The sequence below is a fragment of the Bos javanicus genome, chromosome 10 (genome assembly GCF_032452875.1).
Source record: "Bos javanicus breed banteng chromosome 10, ARS-OSU_banteng_1.0, whole genome shotgun sequence".
Lineage (NCBI taxonomy): Eukaryota > Metazoa > Chordata > Mammalia > Artiodactyla > Bovidae > Bos > Bos javanicus.
This window is the reverse complement of record NC_083877.1, coordinates 45,261,588-45,288,191: the sequence shown is the minus strand read 5'-3', so window position 1 is coordinate 45,288,191 and position 26,604 is coordinate 45,261,588. Positions and strand designations below refer to the sequence as shown.

The following is a 26,604-nucleotide window of genomic DNA, read 5'->3' as shown; positions in this document are numbered from 1 at the left end:
CCACCAGGGAAGCCTATATTATAAGTTAGGCCTTTCCAAATGCCAAGTGAAGTGATGGGAATTTACCATAACTTACCCTAATGCTTGTGACTAAAAATGCCAAACTTACTGTGCAAAACCAGTTCCTGAGAAAACAGCTAGCTCTGCGAAGACTGATAGAAGGGAACTTTTTGTTCCTTCTGGCTAAGTCAGAGGCCTCCACCAGATTTTATCACTTGTACTCTTATTTCTGTATCCAGAGTCCTGTTTTCTTGCATTTGACTATTCACTTCTCCCCCATCTTCTTTCATTTGCTCCTGCTCTTGCTGCCTCTTTCCCTCTCCCTTCTTCTCTCTCTGCTGCACCCTTGGTTATGGTTTATTCATTTTTTGTTAATTAGCAAACATGCACTGGCCCCTGTCATGTGAGCAGCCCCTATCTAGCTATGAAATTTCATGCTCAGACTGCCCCTCTTATGTTTAGGCTTCCTCTCTGTGGAGGCCACTGGTTTTGCCTGTCCCTACCCCAAACATACTATCCACCAAGTCCTGTTCCTGTGTGTCAGGATACAAGCAAAAGCGGGAGGTGTACTGGATGAAAGATTTGTGGGCTGGGAAACTTAAAAACTGACAATGTATATACTCTCCTAAGTAAAAGGTACTCAGAACACAGGAAAATCTAAACCATTCCCATAATAGGAAAATAAGTTTGGAACTTACCCATGGTGACTATAATACAATTAGCCCAACACTGATCGCTGAGGAAAATGATAAGAAAATAAGAAAGATGGTTACAGCTCACTGGGTGCTTTCATCTGCTGAATGCAAGGCTTACAGTCTTTAATTATCATGATTAAATACTGCTATTCTTTCTTGTGAAGCTGGCACACTATACTAAACAAATACTTAAGCTACCAGGAGGGCAAGGCAGTCCCAGGGAATCCAGAGTCGACCTTTAAGTCCTTCATTTCTAATCTTGTGTACTCAGAACAACCTATAGAAAGTACACAGGAAAAGAAAGCATATTGTGCTCAATTCCAAAGCCCTTTGTACTGTGAAAAATCAAAACAGCGATTTAAGAAAGAAAAAAGCAAAAACAAGACAAAAACTGAAGATTGTACTTGGTTTAGTCACAGGAGAAAACCTAAAACTTTGATATTACAACAGCAAAGACTATAATAATGTTTCATAATTATTACATATAGTTTCAGAGTTGGAAATATTGTATAACATATAGTTTCACATGTTTAAAATATTGTTTTTCTTTGTATGTAATAAATTTGGAAATTCTCCAGCATTATCAGGTTTAATAACTAAACCATAATTTGCAAATAAAAATCTATTCCACCCTTGCACATCCAAGTACGTGAAAACAGTAGATAATATTCCCATTTTGATTCTGACTACTGGGTGTCCACTTTGCCAGGGTTATATTTTTGATGTAATTAACTTTAGAAACTGAGTAAGATATCAACTATAAATATCTACATAGTAACAGGGTCTTTGAGAGTTTTTAATACAATTTCAGTGTGCAAATAGGTCTTAAAAAGTCATATATTCTAACTTTCTATCCAGTGTACAAATCTCCTTTACAACATCCAGAATGTATTAACTGTTCAATTTCTGCCTGAAAACTGCCCTCCCATTAAGAGACAGGAATGCTTTCCTGTCTCTGCTGAGACATCACTTTGCCAACAAAGGTCATATAGTCAAAGCTATGGTTTTTCCAGTAGTCATGTATAGATGTGAGATTTGTACCATAAAGAAGGCTGAGTGTCAAAGAATTGATGCTTTTGAATTGTGGTGCTGGAGAAGACTCGAGAGTTCCTTAGACTGCAAGGAGATCCAACCAGTCAATCTTAAAGGAAATCAACCCTGAATATTCATTGGAAGGACTGATGCTGAAGCAGAAGTTCCAATACTTTGGCCACCTGATGTGAAGAGCTGACTCATCGGAAAAGACCCTGATGCTGGAAAAGATTGAAGGCAAAAGGAGAAGAGGGCAGCACAGTATGAGATGGTTGGCAGCATCACTGATTCAGTGGACATGAATTTGAGCCACTCTAGGAGATAGCAGAGGACAGGGAAGCCTGGCATGCTGCAGTCCTTGGGGTCGCAGAGAGTTGGACATGACTTAGCCAACTGAACAACAACAACAACAACAATAGTCATTTAGATATTTTCTGTGCTCATGTGACATATCTGTGTGTTTTTCTTGTACTATAGAGATATAATCATGTTATACTATTTTACAAAGCTTCTTATAAAACTTAAAAAATACATTGGGGCATCTTTCCATGTTAGTACACAGTACCAGTTTCTTTCTAATAGTTAACTTCATGATATAAATATATTGTTATTTATTTATCCAGATCCATACTGATGACATTTAGATTACTTTCACACTGTTTTAATTGTTACACAAAGTCAAATTTCTCTTACTGAAATTTCTTTCTGTAATTTTTGCTCTGGAATCCTTTGGAATACATTTAATCTATCATCTAATAGATTTTTAAACATTTGAGAAACACTATCATATGGGAAGTAAATGGCAGAACATATGAAAAGTTTTGAGTTATATACTCAATCAGAAATCAACAAGGAAAATGCTTTCTTCAAATAAAAACAAGCTATAAATGTCTGGCAACACAAAATGGATGCCTAAATTATGGTCTATGAAGCTGACAGGAGGTTATACAATGGTCAGAAATATGTATCTAATGTGGCATCAAGACAAATGTCACAATGTTCAGTAAATGAAGACACGCAATTGCATATGAACTGAGAGTAATTATGAAATATGTCTACACATGAAAAAGAGAGAAATAGTCAAGTGAAATGTGGTTGAGTTAGGGTGGTAAGGAGATGGACCATCATTTCCTTTTAAAATACCCTTTATAAATATTTCATAATTTGGTTTCTACAATAAATGAAAAAAGAAAAAAATGATAGCTTTCAGGAAGACCAAAATCCTCATTCTCAGTTTCAAGGCCCTCCTTCTTCCCTGATTATCTTAGAGGTATCAACCTGCATAGTAAATAATCAGGTCTGAAACTCTTGACAGCAAAATTACAACCAATAAACAAAGCTTGAAGTGTGGACTGTTCACTAAAGAACAGAATGGTGTGGAAGGGAAAAAGCTAAGGGATCAAACAATGAAAAGAAGGGACAATCAGGAAGAGCTCCACCTTAAACCATGTTCACAATCACCCAGTGCTACCATTTTTGTTCTGTCTACACAACTGTAGAGAACTGGTATGAATTTCCAGATCATTCAGTCGAGGCAACGTGAGGGTCAAAAACCAAGTTAATGAATAAGATTTGGGTACTTAAGGACAAAAATGGTCATATTCTCAAGCCAACACAAAAGTTCTTATTTTAGGAAATTAAAGTCTCAAGCTCTAATAGCTATATGGGTATTCATTAAATTCATAATCACTCATTTCTGTCCCCAAATTTCATCCATTTTGTAAGTACCAATTAATTCTTTGAACAAATCTAAGTTATAACAGGCTTTGTTTTTAAGCATTCCTTGTCATGATAACCAAATATTTTGCATCTATGTCCTATGTTGAATAATGAAAGATAAAGCACCAATGAGTAAAAACAATGATTGCATTATTTTGGTTTGTGCGCTTTGGGCATGAAAAGTTGTTTGTTTACAAGGCGACAACATCACCTTGGTTCTGAAGAGAGTGACATATGTGCTCTAGCTGCTCAAAGATTAACTACCGATGAGTCACATTTACAGCTGGGAACTTCACTCTAGAAAAACAGGAAGAGAAACGCTCATGCCTATAAATCAGGAACAAACTCTAGTGTTCATGCTCACACTTAAGAGGGAGACATAGTAAAATCTTGTCTACTTTGTCAACTGATCTACTTTCAAAATAAATTTCCTGGCCTCTCACCTTCTGAGATTGCCCATACTCTGTGGAAAGTTTCTTTCAGGACTAGTCTTGCCTTTTGAGATGGATCGCATTCTGTCTATGGAATGTGTATCTCTCTAAATATATCTACTTCTTACCTATCATAAATAAATAAATTTCCTTTTTCGGCCATCCTCAGAGAATATGTTTTTTAATAACTTGGCAAAAATATACAACACATGCTTTTCAAATCTTCTCAACTTCTTTATGTCACCAAAACACATCCCAGCTTCCTATTAGGTGAAAGAACCATGTTGGGCCTTGAGACACATTTGGGACGATGGGGTACAGCGGGCACAAGCCTGTTCTCAAGGAGCTTACAGTAGTATTATGGAGGGGGCAGGGGCAGGGGGATATGCAACTATGATTTAAAAAACAGCCAATATGGAATCATCAGTAACAATCAGGACTGAAAAGTATCCTAGTACTTAGTAATAATGGGATAAAACAGAATGACCCTTTAAAGTTTTGGGTGATCAAAATCAGTTATATAATCAGAAAAATGCAGAAAGCCTTGGTTGATGGTGGTTTATATAAAAAAGATGTAAAGGTTTCAACTGAGTAGAACTCCATGAATGCATAAAAGTCAACCATGTAAAATGGCTGTTAAAATAGCTAATCTAAATTAATAGAAGTACTATGTCCAGATCAAGCAAGATAAATAATCCCACTGCCTCCGAATCCACAGTTACTGGTGCTGTTTTATGAGGCTCATTTAAGAGGAACACCATAAAACTAGGAGTGTGTGCATGTGCACGCTCATACTCGCTACGGGAGCAATGACAGTGGAGTCTCTGTAAATCACACGATGCAAAAACTGGAGGAACTGAAGACACGCAGCTTGAAAGAAGACTTGCAGCTGAGCAGTGGAGGCGCGGCACACACAGTTGACATGAATGCCTTTGAGCTGTCTGCAAGAACTCATGTTAGGTTCAATGCAAGACAAATGTTCATCCTGGCCTCCCTAGGTTACGACCATGGCTGATTATTGCCATGGTCAGGGTATATAAGACGACTTGAATAACACCCAGTGGCTCTTATATAATTCTATACATTTTAGGAAATGAAATTTAATATTCCTTCAATAGTACCTTCAGTAATGGCACTTGAAAGTTTCAGTCATTCACACACACACACAAAAACACAACTGTTACACTGAAGAAGCATAAAGCAGAGGAATGTCTGTTAATGTCAAATGATGAAACTAGCACTGAAGGAGCTCATCTTCTGCAATACATATCCTGTGGGTTCAACCTCCTTAGGGTTGGTTACATTCGCTTAGTCAGTATATTTTTCTGGAAGCCAGTAAGGTAGTTTGGAAATTTGAGAGTTTAGGTAGAACACAGGAATGTTTTTAAAAATTATAAACTTAATTTCTTAAAATCCTCAAAGGATTATTACAATCATATAGATAGGTCTTCCAAATTAGTGAAAACAATAGATAAAGTGAGACTGTTAAGGTATTTCAGAAGATATATCTTGGCATATATCTTTAAGATGGATATGTGGTCTCAATGCGGTGAAAGCAGTTTGAATATTACCAATACCTCCTCCTTTCTTTCTGTATATAGAGGAAAAGAAAAGAGAATGGATCAACTACCAAAAAGCAAAACCTCACACCATGTGTATTTCAGGTAGATGAAAGCATTCAGAGGTTGGTTTGTGGGCAGTCACAGCATCACAGACCCCCAGTCAACTCAACTGCCCTTCCAGACGCCACAGAGTAAGCAGCTTTTCAGCTGACTGTGTGTATTTACCTATCCAGTAAGCAGGGGAGACATATGGTTTGGCAAAAAGGATAGACAAGAAAATTTATATATTTCAGGGCTTCCAGCTAAGCTATATGCTAAATAAATGGAGAAAATATTGACTTACCTGCACTGCCGAGCTGCTTATAAAACCTGTACTCTAAATGAAGCTGTGGAGCACGTGATTTTATTGGTTCCTGAAACCCAAGAAAAGAAATCGTGATCAGATTTGACAGTTTTTCCATTCCTAGGTTTTCAGAGTAAACTAGGGTTAAGACCACTTAATATTTTAGCAATGATATTCATATATGATAGCATTTTCTTACCACAATTCCCCTTTGAAAGTACATCTATGGGAAGATGAAGTTGAATTATACACAATCTCGGCAATGGATATTTAAATAAAAATATTCTGTATAAGACACCACTCAAGGATAACTCTCTCATCATGAAATATTCTCCTGAAATATCTTCTCCTAGGAAACCAGATGTCACACCTTTTAATGAAATACTAGCATGTATTTCCTGCTTGTTTTATTATGAATTTGGGGCAGTAAATAGCATTATTTTGGAAACATGATATATGCTCAGGAAAAAAATTCACTTACACAAAAATTAGAAAGAAGGTAAAAATACCCCAAGACTCCACCATTTAAAAGAGAAGCCTTATTAACATTTAGGTGAGTTTTTTCCAAAAATTTATTTATACACATATTTTTATACATAATATAGACTAAAAATGTATGTTAAATAAATGAAAGCACACTATATTTGGTGTTCTGTAACATGCCTTTAAATTTAACAATGTGACCATACCATTCCATAGCAGTAAGTAAAACTGTATATGATTGTGTGTGTGTTTACATACACGCAAATAATAATGTTTGAACATCTGAACTGTTTTCAATTTTTGATATTATGAATAAAGCTGTAGGAACAGTGTTATGTGTATTTATTTTTACACTGAAGAGAATTAAAGACTGTAAGCGCTACTAAGACATGTAGCTTTAATTAGGATGGTGTTCAAGCTTTTAAAAATAGAGTTTACTAAATGGCCCAAAGATAAAGCAGCCACACTATCACATTTTGCTCTACACCAAACTTCAAGAATTGGTTGGCTAATCATTCTAAATTAACAGCATACAGGCAACTAGTTAACCAGAAAAATCAAACATCACTCTGAAAGATACATCTGTATATCCATTAGGATGACTATTACCAAAAACATAGACAATAACAAGTGTGGGAGAGCATGAGGAGAAACTGGAATCCTTGTGTACTGCTAGTGGGAATGTAAAATAGTATAGTTACTAAAGAAAACAGTATAGTAATTTCTCAAAAAGTTAAATACAGAAGTACCACATGATCCAGCAATTCTACTTCTATATACCCAAAAGAATTGAAAATGCTGACTCAAACTGGTATTTGTAGACCCATGTTCATTGTAATATAATTCACAATAGCAAAAGGTGAAAGCAACCCAAATATCTATCAACAAATGGGTGGATAAATAAAATGTGGTTACATTGTGTTCCATACATGTGATGGCATATTATTCAGCCATAAAAAGGAAAGCCATTCTGACACATGCTACAAAATGGATGAAACTTGGGGACACCATGCTAAGTGAAGTAAGCCAAATTCAAAAGGACAAACGCTGAATGCTTCTACCTAAGGTACCTAGAGTAGTCAAATTCATAGACAGAAAGTTGAATGGCAGTTGCCAGGAGTGTGGTGGGGGGAGGGGTGGGGAATGCTGCTGGTGTTTAATGAGCACAGAATTTTAGTTAAGGAAGGTGAAAAAAAATTCAGAGACGGATGATAGTGATGGGAGCACACCAATGTGAATATACTTAATGTCAATGAACTGTACAACTAAAAAGGATTAATTTGAGAACCAATTCCTTATATAATTTTCAAATATTTTTTCCCATTCCATGGGTTCTCTTTTCACTCTGTTCAGAGTCTTCTGATGCACAAAAGTTTTTAATTTTGATAAAGTCCAACCTATCTTTTCTTGCTTATGCTTTTTGTGTTACATCCAAAAAATAATTGCCAAATTGAATGCTATGAAGCTTTCCCCATAAGCTTTCTTCCAAGAAATTTATAGTTTTGGCTGTTATGTTTCTTTGATCCATTCTTAATTAATTTTGGTGTATGACGTAAAGGGTCTCACTTCACTGCATGTGGATCTCCAGTTACCTCAATGCCATTTGCTGAAAAAGACTGTCCTCTCCTTATTGAATGATTACTTGTCCTATTTTTAAGATAGGCTCAAAGGAGAGTTCCTCAGCTTCCCTTGATAATTCACACTTGTGTCTAACAAGATCTTTATATGTAACTGTCATCTCCAACACTGAAACTTCAGCCTATTTCTCCTATGTCCTCAGTAACAAAGATAAGACAGCTCCTAACTAACGTGTGAATACTGTAACAGCTATCTTCAAATAACAAAACTCTTCAATCATTTCCTAGACTTTCTTTATTCAGGCAAAGTAATTTCAAATTTTTAAAACTTTCCTCACTGGTCCTATTTTTAAGTTCTTTGATCACCTTTGAAGGCTCTTCCTGAACCCACCTGAAGTTTTCTGCATTTTTCGAAAAATATAGACTCCATAAATTACAGAATTCAGACCTTTCCTTGAAGTTATCTAGTCTATTCCTTTGCTTCTAAGAAAGCTTTATCTAAATCAATTCAGGTAGACTGGAATATTTCAAAGCCCTAAGGAGCTCTGCAAAAGAACTCATACACTTCTTTGATTGCAAAATCAGGAAGCATCAGAGCTGAACTTCGAGTTTCTCAAGATTCCTGTGGTCCCAAAAAATGCACAGAAGACTAATTATACTATAGAGTCACAGTATTCCTTATTCATTTATCTCTTCAGATAGAGAGTGTCCATTCAGTTTTATATCTTCTAATATATCACCACCAAAGCAGCCAATCACAGAATTTGTCTTTTAGCAAAGTCATTAATAATGTATAAGTAACCAAGAGAATCAGTGATGACAAATTGGTATGGGACCAGAGGTTGATCTAAATGCTAGAAACAGGACTGTTCTTTCTGTAGAAACAGTCTTGAATTTTGACAAACCACAAGAGTCAATGAATTTTAAGAAACACAGCTCCTTCTTCAAACATAATACTCCCAAACTTTATACTGGAAACATTAATAGGAAATATTCAACCTGATCTTGGAAAAGTAAGTTAACAGATTAAAAAGAGCAGTAACTCTTTAGAGCTCCAGAGCTGAAAGCGGGTGTCCACATCACATATATTCAGACATGAGTGGGTTTTTATCACAGACAGAAGGATTTACACCCTTCAGCCAACCCCTTCAGCACATAGTTGTAGCCTGCTCAGCCAACTGGAACATCAAGTGCTCTTCTGAAAGCACTATGAATAAAGGATACTGCGAACAATCTCCAGATTGTGAAAGGCAGTGGGATTAGTAGCATAGAGAGAAAACTTTTTAAACAACTGTTAGAAAACCCCTGTCAAAAAGAACTCCAGAAACCTCCGTTAATAGAAGTAAAGGAGGGGTTCATTACACAAGTTTGCTTACACTGTATCTGATTTTTTAAAAACTGTTACTAGAATCTAAGAAACGGGAGCCTACAAGGAAGATTCAAACAAAGTCGATCTGAAGCACCAGGAGCAGGACTTCCTTGTATTTCTGTGTGAGATGCTGATGACATCTCTATAGAGGGCTGGCTATCTGCCAGAATCACGGTTGTTCCGGAGCACACATGCCTGCCTGAAACCCTAAACCAACAGCAGACGGCTACCTGGAAAGACTAATGCTTAAGGCAAATTTTGCTGTTACAGTGAAGAGAGCTCAATTACTGCCATCATTATCTCCCACAGAGAACACAGCCCCAGAGCAAGAGAGGAGGCCCACAGACAAGACTGAGTATCTTTTAAAAAGCCTTTATTTAAGATTTATTTGAAAGAGAAATGAGGGACTGGGCACATCATAGCAGATAACATGAAGTCTATTTGGCTTTAACTCTTGGCCATATGAAGAATAAAACTTTAATAAAATGTAAGTGAAATGCAATAGTCAGTCATGTCAATAATATGTGTTATGCAAGCTTATCTAAACAGGCTAACTAGTATGAGCTGAGAAGGAAAAATCTAGATAGAAAAAGCTGCGCCTACCAGAAGTCTTGATAAGTAAGGGGGCAATTATAAACATACATACTGAGGCAACATTTTAAAGTGTTTTAGGGGGCTGCTTCTTCCTATTACTAGTTCCAAAGAATCAAAATTATTTCAACTTACCGAAACAATAAAACACAAAAAGTAAAAAAAAAAAAAAAGAGATGAACTGTAAAAACTTTTACAGAATAAATTCCTGTAAGTAAAAAAATAATGGCTAATCCTTTGATACTCAATCTGAGGAAAATATCTGGTCTGCATTGTTATACACATTATTTCTCTTCCTCCTCCCATTTTGCCAACAAAAGTTCCAAGTCAACAAACAAAAGAAAATACTTGGTTCCCTAGCAGCTACCTGCTCTCAGACCTGCTCCCTGTCCACCTTTTGTAGAGAAACTACTCTGATGACTATTAGTTCTTCCCAGGACAACTCCAACTCCTCCACAAACAAACTTAAGGACAGAAAAGGACCAACCACAAAACAAGTGTGGCTGTGGTAGGCGCAATTCATTAGGAAAAAAAACAGTGATTACCACAAGATACTTCCTTCGACTATTAACGCCTCTGCTTTCCAACCAAGAGTGCCAAACCACCTGAAGATCCTGGGAAACATACCAGGATTTATTAGAAGGACAATATTTATACAGCTCTCCATTTATATAGAAACTAGCTATACAAAGCATTTCATATGGCTAGAAGTGGTCTGTATCAGTCTTAAATACAGGCTCCTGGAAAAGGAAATGGCAACCCACTCCAGTACTCTTGCCTTGAAAATCCCATGGACGGAGGGGCTTGGTGCAGGCTACTGTCCATGGGGTGGCAAAGAGTTGGTCACGACTGAGCGACTTCACTTTCACTAAACACAGGCTAAAGAACTGTCTCTTCTAAAAATATTAACCCTTAAAAACAACAGAATTATTCTTTAACAGGATGTTATTTTCAATGACTATATTAATTATTCATAAGATTAGCACTGACAAAAATAACTGAACTCTTTGCTTCAAACCTGAGCACATGATGTGTTTTCCATGTTTGACATCTTTTTAAGGCAATGATTAGATGATCGGGTTTGGAAGTATACTGATAAATATCTTATATTTTTTAAATGGATCAGTCATATTTAGGAATAAGAAAATGTTAAATAAAAATAGCACAGTGAAAGGTAGAAAGTTTACAGAAATTACTAGGATTTTTTTTCCTTCTAGCTATTTTTAATTAACTTTTTGGATTCATCATTGCTAACACTATAGTTAGCATCTTCTAACTGCACAGTGTTTCTCAGTATACAGTGATTCATCACTGTAACACTATATATATTAGAAGGAAATGACTGTGTGGTATTATATGCAAGGAAAAAATTAGCAGTTTTATGAACACTTACAATTATTTCCTGTGAAAAGATATGTGAAGGGTGAGAGCACTAAAACATAATTACCACAAATATAGATTCTACTCACCAGTTTGATAGCTACATATTCATTGGTGTAGAGATTTTTACCTAGGGGAAAAGCAGAATGTATATGTTTTAGTGACATTTATTCTGGGAAATGCAAAACAAAATCTTAGCTTACAGGGTCATGAGAAAGGTCACATTCCCAATGCTGTTCACATATATGAAACATGATTTGTAAGTGAAAAGCTAAACAGAGATAATGAGACCCAGCAGGACAAGAACAAAAACAGCTTGAGAATTTGAAAATTTAAGTTAGACGTGAGAATCTTTTATTTTAAAGAAAACAAATCTCTCTCTGTCACATGCACATTTTGTTATTTAGTATTTCCCAACTATTAAGTCACGAGGCAACTCAAGAAGGAGAGTCGCCAGAATTACAAAGATGGAGAGGTTTTAATTCTTGTCACAATAAACACAAACCCTCATATTTCTGACTGATAAATAAGGCTTTTATATTTTTTTGTCATGGTATTTAGTGTCAACCTTAGTTGGCATAAAGGACAGTGTGAAATAAAACCTATTGCAGCCTGACTCTCTCTGTGTAAGACTCATCTGCTGTCTCTTAGTAGAGGATTCTCAAAGCTGTGCTGACCCTTCACCAGGGCTCTAGCTCTACATCTTTACCTGTGCGCAGCCACAGCTCTCCACCCGGACAAGACTGAAACAACTCAAAAGTTCTTCCTGAAGGCTTAACCCGTTTCCCTCTCAACTTCTCTACCTGTAGAAATGGAATCCATATTCTTCTATACTAGATACCTAGAGTCAGAACCTAGGATGAGTATAAGAGCAACAACCACCAGTTGGTTAAACCCATATTACATGCCGGGTACTTAGCTACCTTCACCTCTACCTTCACTTCAACGCCACTGATCCTTGAAGGCTAATGTGAACTCCTTCTGAGCGCTTCGTATATACCATATAGCTCAGCCACTGCACTGGATTTCACATTGCTTCTTATTTTTGTCCCATCTTAGTCAGCTGGAGTACAAATATCTTGAGAGTAGCGATTTTATTTAACGGTTCTGTCACTGTCCTGTGGTGCTAACATCATGTTCTGCGTATTTAGATACTCAAAACCTTGACTAAAAGTTGTAGGTATGTACAATATGACTATTTTTTACGTAATACACAGAGGTAAACGTTCTCTTTATATACATACATAGTTGAATATATGCATAGAAAAGGACACAAAAAGATGTACACTAAGGTATTAAATGACTGTTTCTAATTTTATATAATAGATTATTTTGATAATAAAAACCTTACATTTGGGGAACATAAGGCTGCTTACAATACTGGTTATTTTTAACAAGCTCTAGACAATAGACGGCCTTTTGCAAACTACACTGTTATACTTTTAATACTGTCATCAGTTTTCCCAGCACCTTTATGTGGAGAAGAGTACATGGACTTAGGAGTAATTTTTGTCTGCAAACAACATTAAAGAAGATTCACAGGTTACCATTCAGAGACTATACTCTGGATCCTCACACAAGACCTTGCACATGGGTCAAAGTTTATTAAATAAATCACATAAAGTGATAAGGTTAAAAAGGAAACATGAACAAGTCAGTAGATGACGCAGATGAGGGAGAGTAAAGCATCTGGGCCGTAAGTGGCACTTGAGGCGTCACTGAGAACAAGCAGGAGAGGATAAAAGGCATTTCTCTAAAACAATACTAACAGTGAGGTGGACAAACGACAGAAAATGCAGAGAACGTGATCAACTGAGTGGGCCAATATGAAAGAAGCCAAGTATACAGGGGAGAATGGTGAGAAACAAAGCCAGAAAAATCCACTACAGACAGAGTGTGAATAACCTGGAAAGCCAGCTTCTTATTCTGAGGTGGGCATACTTTTCCTAAATCCTCATTTTTTTGGAAGATTTGGGGAAAATCTTTTTTTTTTTTTTAAATACTTAAACAAACTTGCTAAATTATAGAAATCATGAAGTTTCCTTAAAAAAAAAAAAAAAAGGCAAGAGCTAATAGATCTGCTTATTCCACAGTCTAGGAGGCCTCACCAATCAGTGAGGAATCTTTTCCTCATTTTCCCTGTGTTCAGTTGGGCAGTCCAGTTTTCACAGTTGTTTACTTTCCACAGTGTGACCTTTCCAATTCCTATGAAGGTGGAAAAGAGTAGCTGCCAGGTGAGGCCAGGGAAGGAGGGGATGTGGCGATGCAACTGCTCCATACATGTATGTACGTGTATATACATATGTGTGTGTGTGTGCTCAGTCACTGCAGTCGTTGTCTGACTCTTTGCGACCCCATGCACTGTAGCCTGCCAGGCTCCTCTGTCCATGGGATTCTCCAGGCAAGAATACTGGAGTGGGTTGCCATTTCCTCCTCCAGCAGATCTTTCCAACCCAGGGATCAAACCTGAGTCTCCTGCATTGCAGGATTCTTTACTGCTGAACCACTGGGGAAGCCCCAAAATACATATGGACTTGCAACTACTCTTCTTGTTTTTAGCTCCTTCTGCATCCCAATTTTCTGAAATTTCCAAATGTCTTCAATTCTTGAACATATCTGGTGTTTATATGTTACAAACTGGCCTGCCCTTCAAATCATTCAGCTTTCTCCAGACTGCTAAGTTAGTTACAACTGCTTTCTAGCTTCTACAATTCTGGTACCATTTCTCATCTATTTTTAATCTTCTTTCCCATTTTTTTTTGTTGTTGTTGCTGTTCCTTGTGGCTTCTATACTTTTAAAAAAAATCCCTTTTCTGTGTAAACTGATACAGTCACTATGGAAGAGAGTATGGAGATTTCTTTCAAAAACTAGGTATAAAACCACCATATGACCCAGCAATCCCACTTGTAGGCATATACCCGGAGGAAACCAGAATTGAAAAAGACACATGTACCCCAAAGGCCATTGCAGCATTATTTACAATAGCTAGAACATGGAAGCAACCTAGATATCCACTGACAGATGAGTGGATAAAGAAGCTGTGGTATATATATACAATGGACTATTACTCAGCCATAAAATGGAATGCATCTGAGTCAGTTCTAATGAGGTGGATGAACCTAGAGCCTATTATACAGAGTGAAGTCAGTCAGAAAGAGAAAAACAAATATTGTGTACTAACGCATATATATGGACTACAGAAAGGTGGTACTTATGAACCTATCTGCAGGGCAGCATTGGAGACAGACACAGAGAACAGACTTACGGACATGGTGGGGGCGGCACGGGGAGGAAGGAGAGGCTGAGATGCATGGAAAGAGTAACAGGAAAACTTACATTACCATATGTAAAACAGACAGCCGATGGGAATTTGCCGAATGACTCAGGGAACTCAAACTGGGGCTCTGGAAGAACCTAGAAGGGTGGGGTTGGGAGGTAGGTAGGGGGGGAAGTTCAAGAGGGAGGGGACATATGTATACCTATGGCTGATTCATGTTGATGTTTGGCAGAAACCAACACAATTCTGTAAAGCAATTATCCTTCCATTAAAAAATAAATAAAAATCCTTTTTCTAAATATACTTTATAAAATTAAGGCAGCACTCAGCTACCTTAAAATAACATATATATTATAATTACTAATGCATGTATATTTTTACCTCCACTCGGCAGTGAGTTTCCTAAGAACAAGAATATTCCACTCATCTTTTTATCCCTAACAACAAAGATCTGATATATAGTAGGTAAGAGATACTTGCTAAAGTGAACCAAATTGACTTGATATGCAGAAGAGTCTTCTGAGAAAGTTTATTTATATATATATATAAAAGCTTGTTTAGAATCAGATTATGGATAATTCTAAATACGAATACAGGAGTTTTGACTTCATTATTTGGCTTGTTGTGAAATCACCAAAAATCTTTGTGCTAAGAGGAAATGTGTAATAGTGAAAGCTATATTTTAAAAATATTAATCTATTAGATAAAAGAGAGAAGAACACCTACAAAGAAAATGAACAGGAAGTTTTTACAGTAGAATACTTAAAGAATAACATTTACCACACAGTATGATTATAAGGATAACAAGAGTTAGAACATATAAAAGTATATTATAAACTGCAAGATGCTAGGTAAACCTAATTTTTATTACTTCTATTATTATTGTAGGTATGATGCAATAATTCCCGGAAGTTTAAAAAATAGGATTTATAATCAAGGTAGCTGAGTGCTTACTTAATTTTATAAAGTATATTTAGAAAAAGGATTTTTATTTATTTATTTTTTAATGGAAGGATAATTGCTTTACAGAATTGTGCTGGTTTCTGCCAAACATCAACATGACTCAGCCATAGGTATACATATATTCCCTCCCTCTTGAAATCCCCCCTCTACTACCTCCTTAAATGGTTATAAATAACCATTTAAGAAAAAACTAGCAACCTTTGGATTACATATAAACTTGCTGCTGCTGCTGCTAAATCGCTTCAGTATTGTCCGACTCTGTGCGACCCCATAGACGGCAGCCCACCAGGCTCCCCTGTCCCTGGGATTCCCCAGGCAAGAACACTGGAGTGGGTTGCCATTTCCTTCTCCAATGCACGAAAGTGAAAAGTCAAAGTGAAGTCGCTCAGTCGTGTCCAACTCTTAGTGACCCCATGGACTGCAGCCTACCAGGCTCCTCCGTTCATGGATTTTCCAGGCAAGAGTACTGGAGTGGGGTGCCGTTGTCTTCTCTGATATAAACATGAGAGAGAGGGAAAAGAGAAAGGTGAAAGTTGATACTCTAATTAGTGGACAACAGAGAGAAAACCAGGATGGTAAGCAATGTTCATCTCTATCACAGTGCCTTCCTCCAAGTTCTCGTTAAACGCAAAAGAGACAAATCACAAAACACCTCTCAGCTTCAATTTCTGTATCTGTATAAAGGAATATAATCAGAGAAGTACAATAAATGACAGCCTATGTAACACCAAACACGACAGCTGATATATCACAGAATGCTAGTCTTGCTTTTGTTATGTTTACTTTTTCTACTTATTCAAAAAAAAAAAAAACAAACAAAAAAACCTGAACACATCACCCTCTTACAAAGTGATTATCTTTATTCCTAAGAGGCCCTGGAAGTGACTAGGTAATTCTCCTGAGCTATGCATCATTCAAAAGAATTAGTTTGCCAGGGGGCATCATTAAGACCGAAGTGTGTGCATGAGGAGTCGCTTCAGTTTGACTCTTTGTGACCTCAAGGACTGTAGCCCGCCTGGCTCCTCTGTCCATGAGATTCTCCAGGCAAAATTACTGGAGTGGGTTGCTGTGCCCTACTCCACAGAATGTTCCCAACCTATGGATCGAACCCATCCACGTCTCTTGTGTCTCCTGAACTGGCAGGCTGGTTCTTTACCACTAGCACTGCCTGCCTGGGTCATGGGAATTCTCTGGAGGTCTGACGATTAGGACTTGGTGCTTCCCTGTCATGGCCCAGGTTCAATCCCTGGTCCTCTAACTAAGATCCCGCAAGCCACATGGAGAAGCCAAAAATATAAAAAATAAAAGACTGAAGAGGTCAACACAAAACACAGACAAGTGGAAGGCTAGACAAACACTAAGCCACTCGATGATATACAAAAATTTTGTTCTGAAAGAATTTAATCACAAAGACTGCTGTTGCTGGTGCTGCTAAGTCGCTTCAGTCGTGTCCGACTCTGTGCGACCCCATAAACAGCAGCCCACCAGGCTCCCCTGTCCCTGGGATTCTCCAGGCAAGAACACTGAAGTGGGTTGCCATTTCCTTCTCCAATGCATGAAAGTGAAAAGTGAAAAGGAAGTCGCTCAGTCATGTCCGACTCTTAGTGACCCTATGGACTGCAGCCCACCAGGCTCCTCCATCCATGGGATTTTCCAGGCAAGAGTACTGGAGTGGGGTGCCATTGCCTTCTCCGAATCACAAAGACAGAGGCTTACAATCCTGCCCACTTAAAACGAATGACTGCTTCAGCTTAAAAAAGTATAAATATATGTAATTATCTACATATCAATACATGAATGATATATGAATAACTGTGAGGTAGGCAGGCGGTTTAATGAACAGAAAAACACCACTGGTGAGATGGCATAATCCCGAGCAGCCAAAGGTTTTAGTGGCTGCACAAAACCCACAACACTTCCCCAGGTCACTTCCTGGTTACGGGTTCTTTTATTGTTAGTGTAAAAGAAACTGCATTACGTAGTAGTTTGGGAGCTTTCCATCCAAACTCAGTTCTTTTGAAGCAGCAGTCCTAGATGTGAAGCTACCCATAAAATCCACTGCATGAAGACTTCCTGTTTCAGTAAGTCACCTACAGAGATAACATTTATCATAAGCTCTGTCAGACACAGCACTTTCAAAGAACCAGCAGGTCTCAGCTCTCAGAGTCACACTGATAAAGGAACATAACAAGCCTCGGGTTCCCAGTTTGGTTAGATCTCCAGCTGTCAGATTTTCTTGCCTAAAAGTAAAAGTAGTGCATTTATAAATTATTACCTCAAACTTGTTAAAAAAAAAAAACAAGTCAAACGAATTTGAGCTAATTAGTAGTTAAAATAAGAAACCACCTTTGTGTAACTCAGGTTGGTTACCATGTCTGTTTAGGGCAGAAACTGGCCTATAGCCTCCGCCATCCAGATAGCATCGCTTTAAACAGGCAGCATGATCAGGGGTAGATGGTAACAAACCCTACAACTTAAAAAAAAAAAAGCCAGAGGTCTTTATTATTTTTACTAATTTAATTCTACTAGTTTATTAAAATATTCTTTGGAAATATTTCCCAATGGTTAGCAGTTAACAGCAATGGTTATTCTTTCTTGTGCCAAGTTTTCTGAAGGGATTACTTGTCAATACCAGCAAGTAGTTTATATAAAAAAAAAACTTATTAAATCTTGCTTAACACCACTAGTAATGGTATAGAGCATGTTTACTATTATGTTTACTATTAATATGTAAGACATGTCTGTTTTAGACAACAGTAAAATGTTTTCTAAACTGCAGAATATGATCAATAGAGGAGTGTGAAATAAATAAATTCAGTGCATCCTAACATATTCTTTAAAGAAAAATAGTTTACATCACACTTAGTAAAGTGTATTATTTCATAAACTTTTGCTTCAGACACACAGAAATATTGTGTATATATTAGATCACAATATACGTGTTTTTTAGTGTGAGTTAAAAAATAACAGCCATCAATAAAAACCTTCTGAAAAGCAGCTTCCATTATTCCATTTTGAGATATAAAGGTTAGGTCAGTGACTCAACTAGCTCTTATGGCTTTTCTAAACTATTCAACATGATAGTCTATTCTGATCAATGTTAGAAAAATCCTCAAGAATATTGAGGATTTCCTCAAGAAATTGATAAATGGAGTCAAAGAAGTACCTGTACTCCATCTCAAGAGGGTGAGCCTATAAAGTACTTATAGAGGTTATGCTTTATTAAGCATGTGTGTAAAACTTTCTACATTATAGTGGTGAGGGAAAAAAAAACCAAAAAAACTGGAATGAATCACTCCAGAAAGCATGATACTCTACTGCAGAAAAATAATGAAGTACTTCAGTTTTTAAAATTTTTATCATGCAAAATCTCAAAGTTATATAATGATTCCCCCATATAACTACACCTAGTTTCAATAATGAAATGATTTTGAAGCAAATCCCAGTTGTTATATTATCTCGTCAGTAAATATTTGATTACAGCTCGCCTACAGACTTGAAATATTCTTTAGAATAGATGGACTACCTGCTATCTGAAAATTTGCAACATAAATGTGAAAAACTAAAAGGCCAAACAGAGACCTGTGGATATTGAGGTTATAGTACCTAGTCAGACATTCAGCCATTCAGGAAGAGAAGTCCAAACGGTCACTGAAGAAACAAAATGGGCTAAAAGTGAAAAAACCACAATAATGAACATAGTTAAAGCAACTGATTCCAGAAGAACTGAAACCATGGATTGTCAATGACTTGAACCTGCAGGCAAAAATGGTCCAATATTTTATTAATATTTTTCTGCCAAGAAGAATACAGACCTCCATTCTAGATGATAATCCAAGTTTTAAGAGGAGAGAAATATATTAATGAAGTTGTGTGAGTAGTAGAGTATTTACATGTAAAATTAGGCACTCAGCTAATGCACAAATTGGAGAAGCCAAAGATCTGAGAACTTCACAAATCCCAGTGATTCACCTATGCCAATTTCTTTCTCACTGTAATGACAGTAATTACATTAATAGGAGCAATGTCAACTGTTTTTTAGGTTTTTTTATGTCTTTCTTTATTATTAACTATTTGGACAATTTTCTGAAGTCTGGCGCCTACTTTTTCGTCTTTGTTTAGGGCCAGTGATTGTGAAGCAGCTCCTCTTGAGGAATAGTGGAAAGCTGTGTGAGGGTCACTAACACATACTGTTAACATCTAAAACCAAATGTAATAACTCTTGTACAATTGATACCCCCTAATTTTTATATTTATTATTTTTAATTGAGGTATAATTTACATAGAGTATGCTAGTGTAAAATGTACAGTTTAGTGAATTTATACATATCCATACATATATCTGGGCTTCCCAGGTGGCACAATGGTAAAGAATCCACCTGCCAATGCAGAAGACCGAGGTTTGTTCCCTGGGTTGGGAATATCCCCTGGAGAAGGAAGTGGCACCCCACTCCAGTAGACCTACCTGGAAAATTCCATGGACAGAGGAGCCTGGCAGGCTACACTCCATGGGGCTGCAAACAGCTGGACACAACTGGGCACGCATATACCCACGTAACCATCCAGTGAGAGAACATTTTCAGCACTCCAGTAGGCTTTCGTGTGCTTCTTCCCAATCAATAATCCTCATTCACTACTACCCAGTTGCAAGAAATTAGTTTTGCCTATTTTGAACATGTATTACTGAAATCATATAGTAACCACTTGTGTCTGTTTTTTCTGAACATTAATTTTAGAGTCATCTATTTGGTTGCATGTATTAACAGCTTGTTCTTTTCCTTTTCTAAAATAATTGGGGGAAGGAGTAGTTCATGTTTATTAGTCTGTATAATGACTTAATGTTCTGTTTGAACATTCTTGAACGTATTTGTTTTGGTATGCATAGATATGCATTTTCTCGGGCATATACCCAGAGTGGAATTTCTGGGTCACAGAGTATGCACATGTAGAAGTAACTAAAATGCCCATCATCTGATGAATGCAGTATGTCCATACAATCCATACAATGCACAAAGAAGCGCTCTGCCTCCAATGAAGTGATTCACAAGAAATTACAAGGCTTCTTACATCAGAGGACAGGTCTCGGGACTTCCCTGGTGGTCCAATGGTAAAGAATCCGCCTGCCAATGCAGGGGACACCAGTTTCATCCCTGGTCTGGAGGATACCACATGCCTTGGGGCAACTAAGCCCCTGTATCACAACTACTGAAACCTGCTCGCCTAGAGCCCAGTGCTCCACAAGAGAAGCCACTGTGATGAGAAGCCATCGAGCCTCCACTGGAGAGGAGCCCCTGCTGGCCACAGCTACAGAAAGCCTGCACGTAGCAACAAAGACCCAGCACAGTCATAAATAAATAAATAGTATTTTTTTAAAGTTACCAAGAAGAAATCTTATAAATTCTCATTAAAAGAAAAATTAATTTTTAATTATCTGTGGTGATGTATGTTAACTAGACTTACTGTGGTGATCATTTTCCAATATATACAAATAAACATTATGTTCTACACCTGAAACTAATATAATATTATATGTCAATTACACCTCAATACAATTTTTGCATAAATATATGATTTTTTTCCTTGATGAATCTACTCAAGATGAATAATAATTATATTACACCACTTGAGCAACACCCTTAGGGGTCAATCAAGTAAACAAGGCTGTTCTGCCCAGACTGCTCTGCTTTGTGACCTTGCTACCTCTCTTGCTATCAGCCTGTCAGTGATCCCTTCTTGATGTATGTAATTCCCTCTTCCTTCTGTGCTTCTACTCTGTGGAAGATTAACAACAACAACAACAAACAAGCAAGCTTATTGGAAATGCGTATAAAATAGAACACAAAGGCTTTAAGACTGAATGTCTGAAGTACGCAACTTTGGGGTACACAGATCCCAAGGTATCTGTTTTGGTTTGTGTGTTAGTCCTCAGCTTTGATGCAGAGAGCTGGTGCTTGTTAAAAAAATGACACCATGTGCAGCTTTACTACAACATGGATAAAATCTTCAACAAATTAATTTCTAATTCTAATTTACATTAATGTTAACATATTCTACATAGATTTTGTGAAAAAAATGATACATTTAGCCTTCTCTGTTCTGAAATATGAGTATTTTAGAGTAGAATAAAACTGTAGAAAGATAATTAATTTTCACTGATGTGTAAATTTTCTGCCCTACATAAAACTAATGCATCTAGCAAGCTATAGAGGATGATGTATTATATTTCCAATAATAATCTAGTTTCATGAAAATGTTTGTATTATTTACACATATATTTACATAAGCTAGAAGTAACCAAAGTCCAGTTATGGGAATCCACCTGAAAAAGCAGAATAGCCATTAAATTTACAACTATGAAAATCACATAGGAATTTAATAAATTAAAAAAAAAAAAGCAGAATCTCAAAAGTATATCCAACTTTGTTTACACCAAAGTACATATATGTATGGAGAAGGAAATGGCAATCCACTCCAGTATTCTTGCCTGGAGAATCTCATAGACAGAGGAGGCTGGCAGGCTACAGTCCATGGGGTCGCAAAGGTCAGACACGATTTAGCAACTAAACCACCACCACCACCACCACATATATGCATATGAGAGAATATGTACATATACACAATTACACATAACTGAGCAAAGAGTTGCTCTAATTTTCTGTGATGTTACAATTCTGTCTACAAAAAAACCCAAATAAACAAAATCCAAACAAGCTTCAAGACTGGAATGATCATTAACTTCTTTATAGGCTGGATGCTCAAATCCCAACAATCTAATTATTATTTAGATTCATCCATCTCTGAAGTAGTTTATATCAATAACATAAAGTAGAAAAAGAAGCATAACAACCACACACACACAATACTGTTAACTTTTAGTTTCACAGTACAAGCATCAGCTTAAACTATCTGCAAAAACCTTTTAATCAAAGAAACATTTAGAATTATTTAAATCACAAGGCATTTACTGTTTCAGCTTTCTATCATTCAAACTGGAGAACTCCTGTATTTATCCTTTAGATATCAACACCAGTAGATTAAAATTGATCACTCTGTGTTTTTTTTTTAAACAATACAGAAAAATGATCAGAAGTTCTAATTAATTTATCATCTCTGGTGGGGGTGGAAAACATGACAAGCAATTACTTCCAAGTTTTTCTTTTCTCTTTTATTGCCAACAAGACAAAGTCCAAAATCTGTACTGTGACCCACAGCCAATCAAGATCAGGCTCCCACTGCACCTTATCCAGATAAAAGGCTAAAGGTAGAATAAGGAACACTGTTAATAATATCCTCCACTGTGATTTTATTCTAAATTTCAAAAATATACTTTGCAAAATTAAAATGAAAAATTATTAATCAATTAGCCCATGCTTTCCCTCCTTCAGTTCAGTTCAGCTCAGTCGCTCAGACATGTCCGACTCTTTGCAACCCCATGGACTGCAGAACACCAGGCCTCCCTGTCCATCACCAACTCCCAGAGTTTACCCAAACTCATGTCTATTGAGTTGGTGATGCCATCCAACCATCTCATCCTCTGTCGTCCCCTTTTCCTCCCGCTCTCAATCTTTCCCAGCATCAGGTTCTTTTCAAATGAGTCAGCTCTTTGCATCAGGTGGCCAAAGTACTGGAGCTTCAGCTTCAACATCAGTCCTTCCAATGAGCACCCAGGACTAATCTCCTTTAGGACGGACTGGTTGGATCTCCTTGCAGTACAAGGGACTCTCAAGAGTCTTCTCCAAAACCACAGTTCAAAAACACCAATTCTTTGGCATTCAGCTTTCTTTATAGTCCAACTCTCACATCCATACATGACCACTGGAAAAACCATAGCCTTGACTAGACAGACCTTTGTTGGCAAAGTAATGTCTCTGCTTTTTAATAAGCTGTCTATGTTGGTGATAATTTTTCTTCCAAGGAACAAGCATTTTTTAATTTCATGGCTGCAGTCACCATCTGCAGTGATTTTGGAGCCCCCAAAATAAAGTCAGCCACTGTTTCCCCATTGATATGCCATGAAGTGATGGGACCAGGTGCCATGATCTTAAGTTTTCTGAATTTTGAGCTTTAAGCCAACTTTTTCACTCTCCTCTTTCACTTTCATCAAGAGGCTGTTTAGTTCTTCGCTTTCTGCCATAAGGGTGGTGACATCTGCATATCTGAGGTAATTAATATTTCTCCCAGCAATCTTGATTCCAGCTTGTGCTTCTTCCAGCCCAGCGTTTCTCATGATGTACTCTGCATATAAGTTAAATGAGCAGGGTGACAATATACAGCCTTGACGTACTCCTTTCCCAATTTGGAGCCAGTCTGTTCTTCCATGTCCAGTTCTGACTGTTGCTTCCTGACCTGCATACAGATTTCTCAGGAGGCAGGTCAGGTGGTCTGGTATTCCCATCTCTTTCAGAATTTTCCACAGTTTGTGGTGATCCACACCAGTCAAAGGCTTTGGCATAGTCAATAAAGCAGAAATAGATGTTTTTCTGGAACTCTCCTGCTTTTTTGATGATCCAGCAGATGCTGGCAATTTGATCTCTGGTTCCTCTGCCTTTTCTAAAACCAGCTTGAACATCTAGAAGTTCACAGTTCACTTACTGATGAAGCCTGGCCTGGAGAATTTTGCGCATCACTTTACTAGCGTGTGAGATGAGTGCAATCGTGCAGTAGTTTAAGCATTCTTTGGCATTGCCTTTCTTTGGGACTGGAATGAAAACTGACCTTTTCCAGTCCTGTGGCCATTGCTGAGTTTTCCAAATGTGCTGGCATATTGAGTGCAGCACTTTCACAGCATCGTGTTTCAGGATTTGAAATAGCTCAACTAGAATTCCATCACCTCCACTAGCTTTGTTCGTAGTGATGCTTCCTAAGGCCCACTTGACTTCCCATTCCAGGATGTCTGGCTCTAGGTAAGTTATCACACCATCATGATTATCTGAGTCATGAAGATCTTTTTTGTACAGTTCTTCTGTGTATTCTTGCCACCTCTTCTTAATATCTTCTGCTTCTGTTAGGTCCATACATATAATTTCTGCCCTTTATTGAGCCCACCTTTGCATGAAACATCCCCTTAGCATCTCTAATTTTCTTAAAGAGAACTTTAGTCTTCCCCATTCTATTGTTTCCTTCTATTTCTTTGCATTCATCACTGAGGAAGGCTTTCTTATCTCTCCTTGTTATTCTTTGGAATTCTGCTTTCAAATTTCCCTCCTTACCTCTCAGAAAATCCCTGAAGAATAAAGTTGGTCCAACATAGAAACTATATAGTGATACTTGAAGAAAAGAAAACTGGCTATCATTTTATACCTTTTATTTCTTTTCTTGGTAGAAGTATAATTAAACTGAATGTCAGTGATTATCATCTTTGGAATTAGGAATTAATTCTTATGTCCTTTTAAACCTTATACTTTTTAAGCATGTAATATTTCAACTGTACACTTAACCACTACGTGGTGAAACTACATGACACGTATCAGTCCGGGATGTCCCAGATGTGGGCTCTAGTTCCAACTCCCTGGCAAGTTGGTTTATCTTACCTTGACCAAATCACTTAATTTCAAATTTCTTTCATTTTTAAAATGATGTAGTTTAGAGTAGACAATGCCAAAGTTCCTTAGAGGTCTTAGATCCTTCTTAAGTTTTGTTGCTCTGGACTTTTATTCACTTGTTTGTTTTTGGCTTCACTGGGTCTTCGTTGCTGCACACAGACTTTCTCTCGTTGCAGCAAATGGGGGCTCCTCTTTGCTGTGGTGTGTGGGCCTTTCACTGTGGTGGCATCTCTTGTGGAGTATGGGCTTCAGTGTGCACAAGCTTTAGTAGTTGCAGCATTCGGGCTCCAGTAGCTGGGCTCTAGTGCAAGGGCTTAGTGTCTGTGGCATGTGGGCTTAGTTGCCCTGAAGCGGGTGGAACCCTCCCAGACCAGGGATCAAACCTGTGCAGGCAGGTGGATTCTTAACCAATGGAACACCAGGGAAGTCCGATCTGGACTTCATATGTCTATTAAATCAGTCTAAGTTATGACCTTTTGGGGGCAAATACCACTCTTATCTCACAGCAAACTCACAGCCATCTTTTTCACATAAGTGTTAACAATCTAGTTGTCAGATTTAAAATGTAGAGTAGGATTCTTGAATCAAAGTAAGATTTTTTGTTCAATTCATTGCTTATTCGATTTAATGTTAAATCTTGATTCTGTTAACCAGCCACTGTATTAGCTGCCCCACCTCAAGCACTGTTATGTGAGGATTTCATTATTATGTTCTTTCAAGGATCTCCATAACATTCACAATTGAACTGAAAGAACCAAAATATAGAGCTCTATTGTTTAGCATCCGTGATGATAATGATTCAATTTTCTTTGGTGAGGTGGGCAAAACAACTACAAATCTCTATCTTATTAGCTAGCTCATATTTCTATATGTCTTCTACCACTACTAAGTTGCTTCAGTCGTGTCTGACTCTGTGCGACCCCATAGACGGCAGCCCACCAGGCTCCCCCATCCCTGGGATTCTCCAGGCAACAGTACTGGAGTGGGTTGCCATTTCTTTCTCCAATGCATGAAAGTGAAAAGTGAAAGGAAGTCGCTCAGTCGTGTGCGACTCTTAGCGACCCCATGGACTGCAGCCCACCAGGCTCCTCTACCCATGGGATTTTCCAGGCAAGAGTACTGGAGTGGGGTGCCATTGCCTTTTCCAATATGTCTTCTAGAATACTACAAAAAACTGTCATGTTCTTTCCTGAATAAAAATATATGATACACAGAGACCCCTGGTTTAATATGACAGATAAAATTTAGGCATTTCACCCTATGCCTTTCCAAATGCCCAATGAAATGCCAAAAGGAAGAAAACAGAACAACTAAAATAGGTGGGAAAAAAGCAGACTAGAGATGTCAACATTTTGGAAGTGAGAAGTAAATAAATAGCCAAAATAGTAACTGACTTAGTAGATCTGAGAAAGCTAACATGTATGTACTGCAGAATAATTTAATGTTAAGACTACCTAATCATATTGACAGAAATTTTACAGTTCTGTTGGTAACTTGAGGGGAAGAATTAATAAAAGGTATGTAAATAATGAAGAAAAACTTTTTAAAAAGTCAAATATCAGGAGTTTTTAATTCTAAAGGAAGAAGGAATGCAAATGTACTAGGAAGGAAATACAACAGTACTCTCATAGCTCAGCTA

At 37.5% G+C, this 26,604-nt stretch overlaps 1 protein-coding gene across 14 annotated transcripts in view; it reads right to left on the bottom strand.

Annotated features, from left to right (window-relative positions):
• The window catches only part of CSNK1G1 (casein kinase 1 gamma 1), a 155,522-nt gene that overhangs the window by 72,816 nt on the left and 56,102 nt on the right, over positions 1 to 26,604 (bottom strand). For 13 of the 14 annotated variants that reach the window (XR_009739115.1, XR_009739116.1, XM_061431012.1 and 10 more), the window contains 2 exons: positions 11,272 to 11,312; positions 5,783 to 5,852 (listed from right to left, as the gene is read on the bottom strand). Coding sequence is in view for 11 of the 14 variants with exons in the window: in XM_061431012.1 (XP_061286996.1) it covers positions 5,783 to 5,852; positions 11,272 to 11,312 (111 nt within the window). In the remaining 3 variants the exon portion in view is untranslated. The remainder of the gene's footprint in view (positions 1 to 5,782; positions 5,853 to 11,271; positions 11,313 to 26,604) is intronic. The other variant, XM_061431018.1, reaches the window with a different exon arrangement.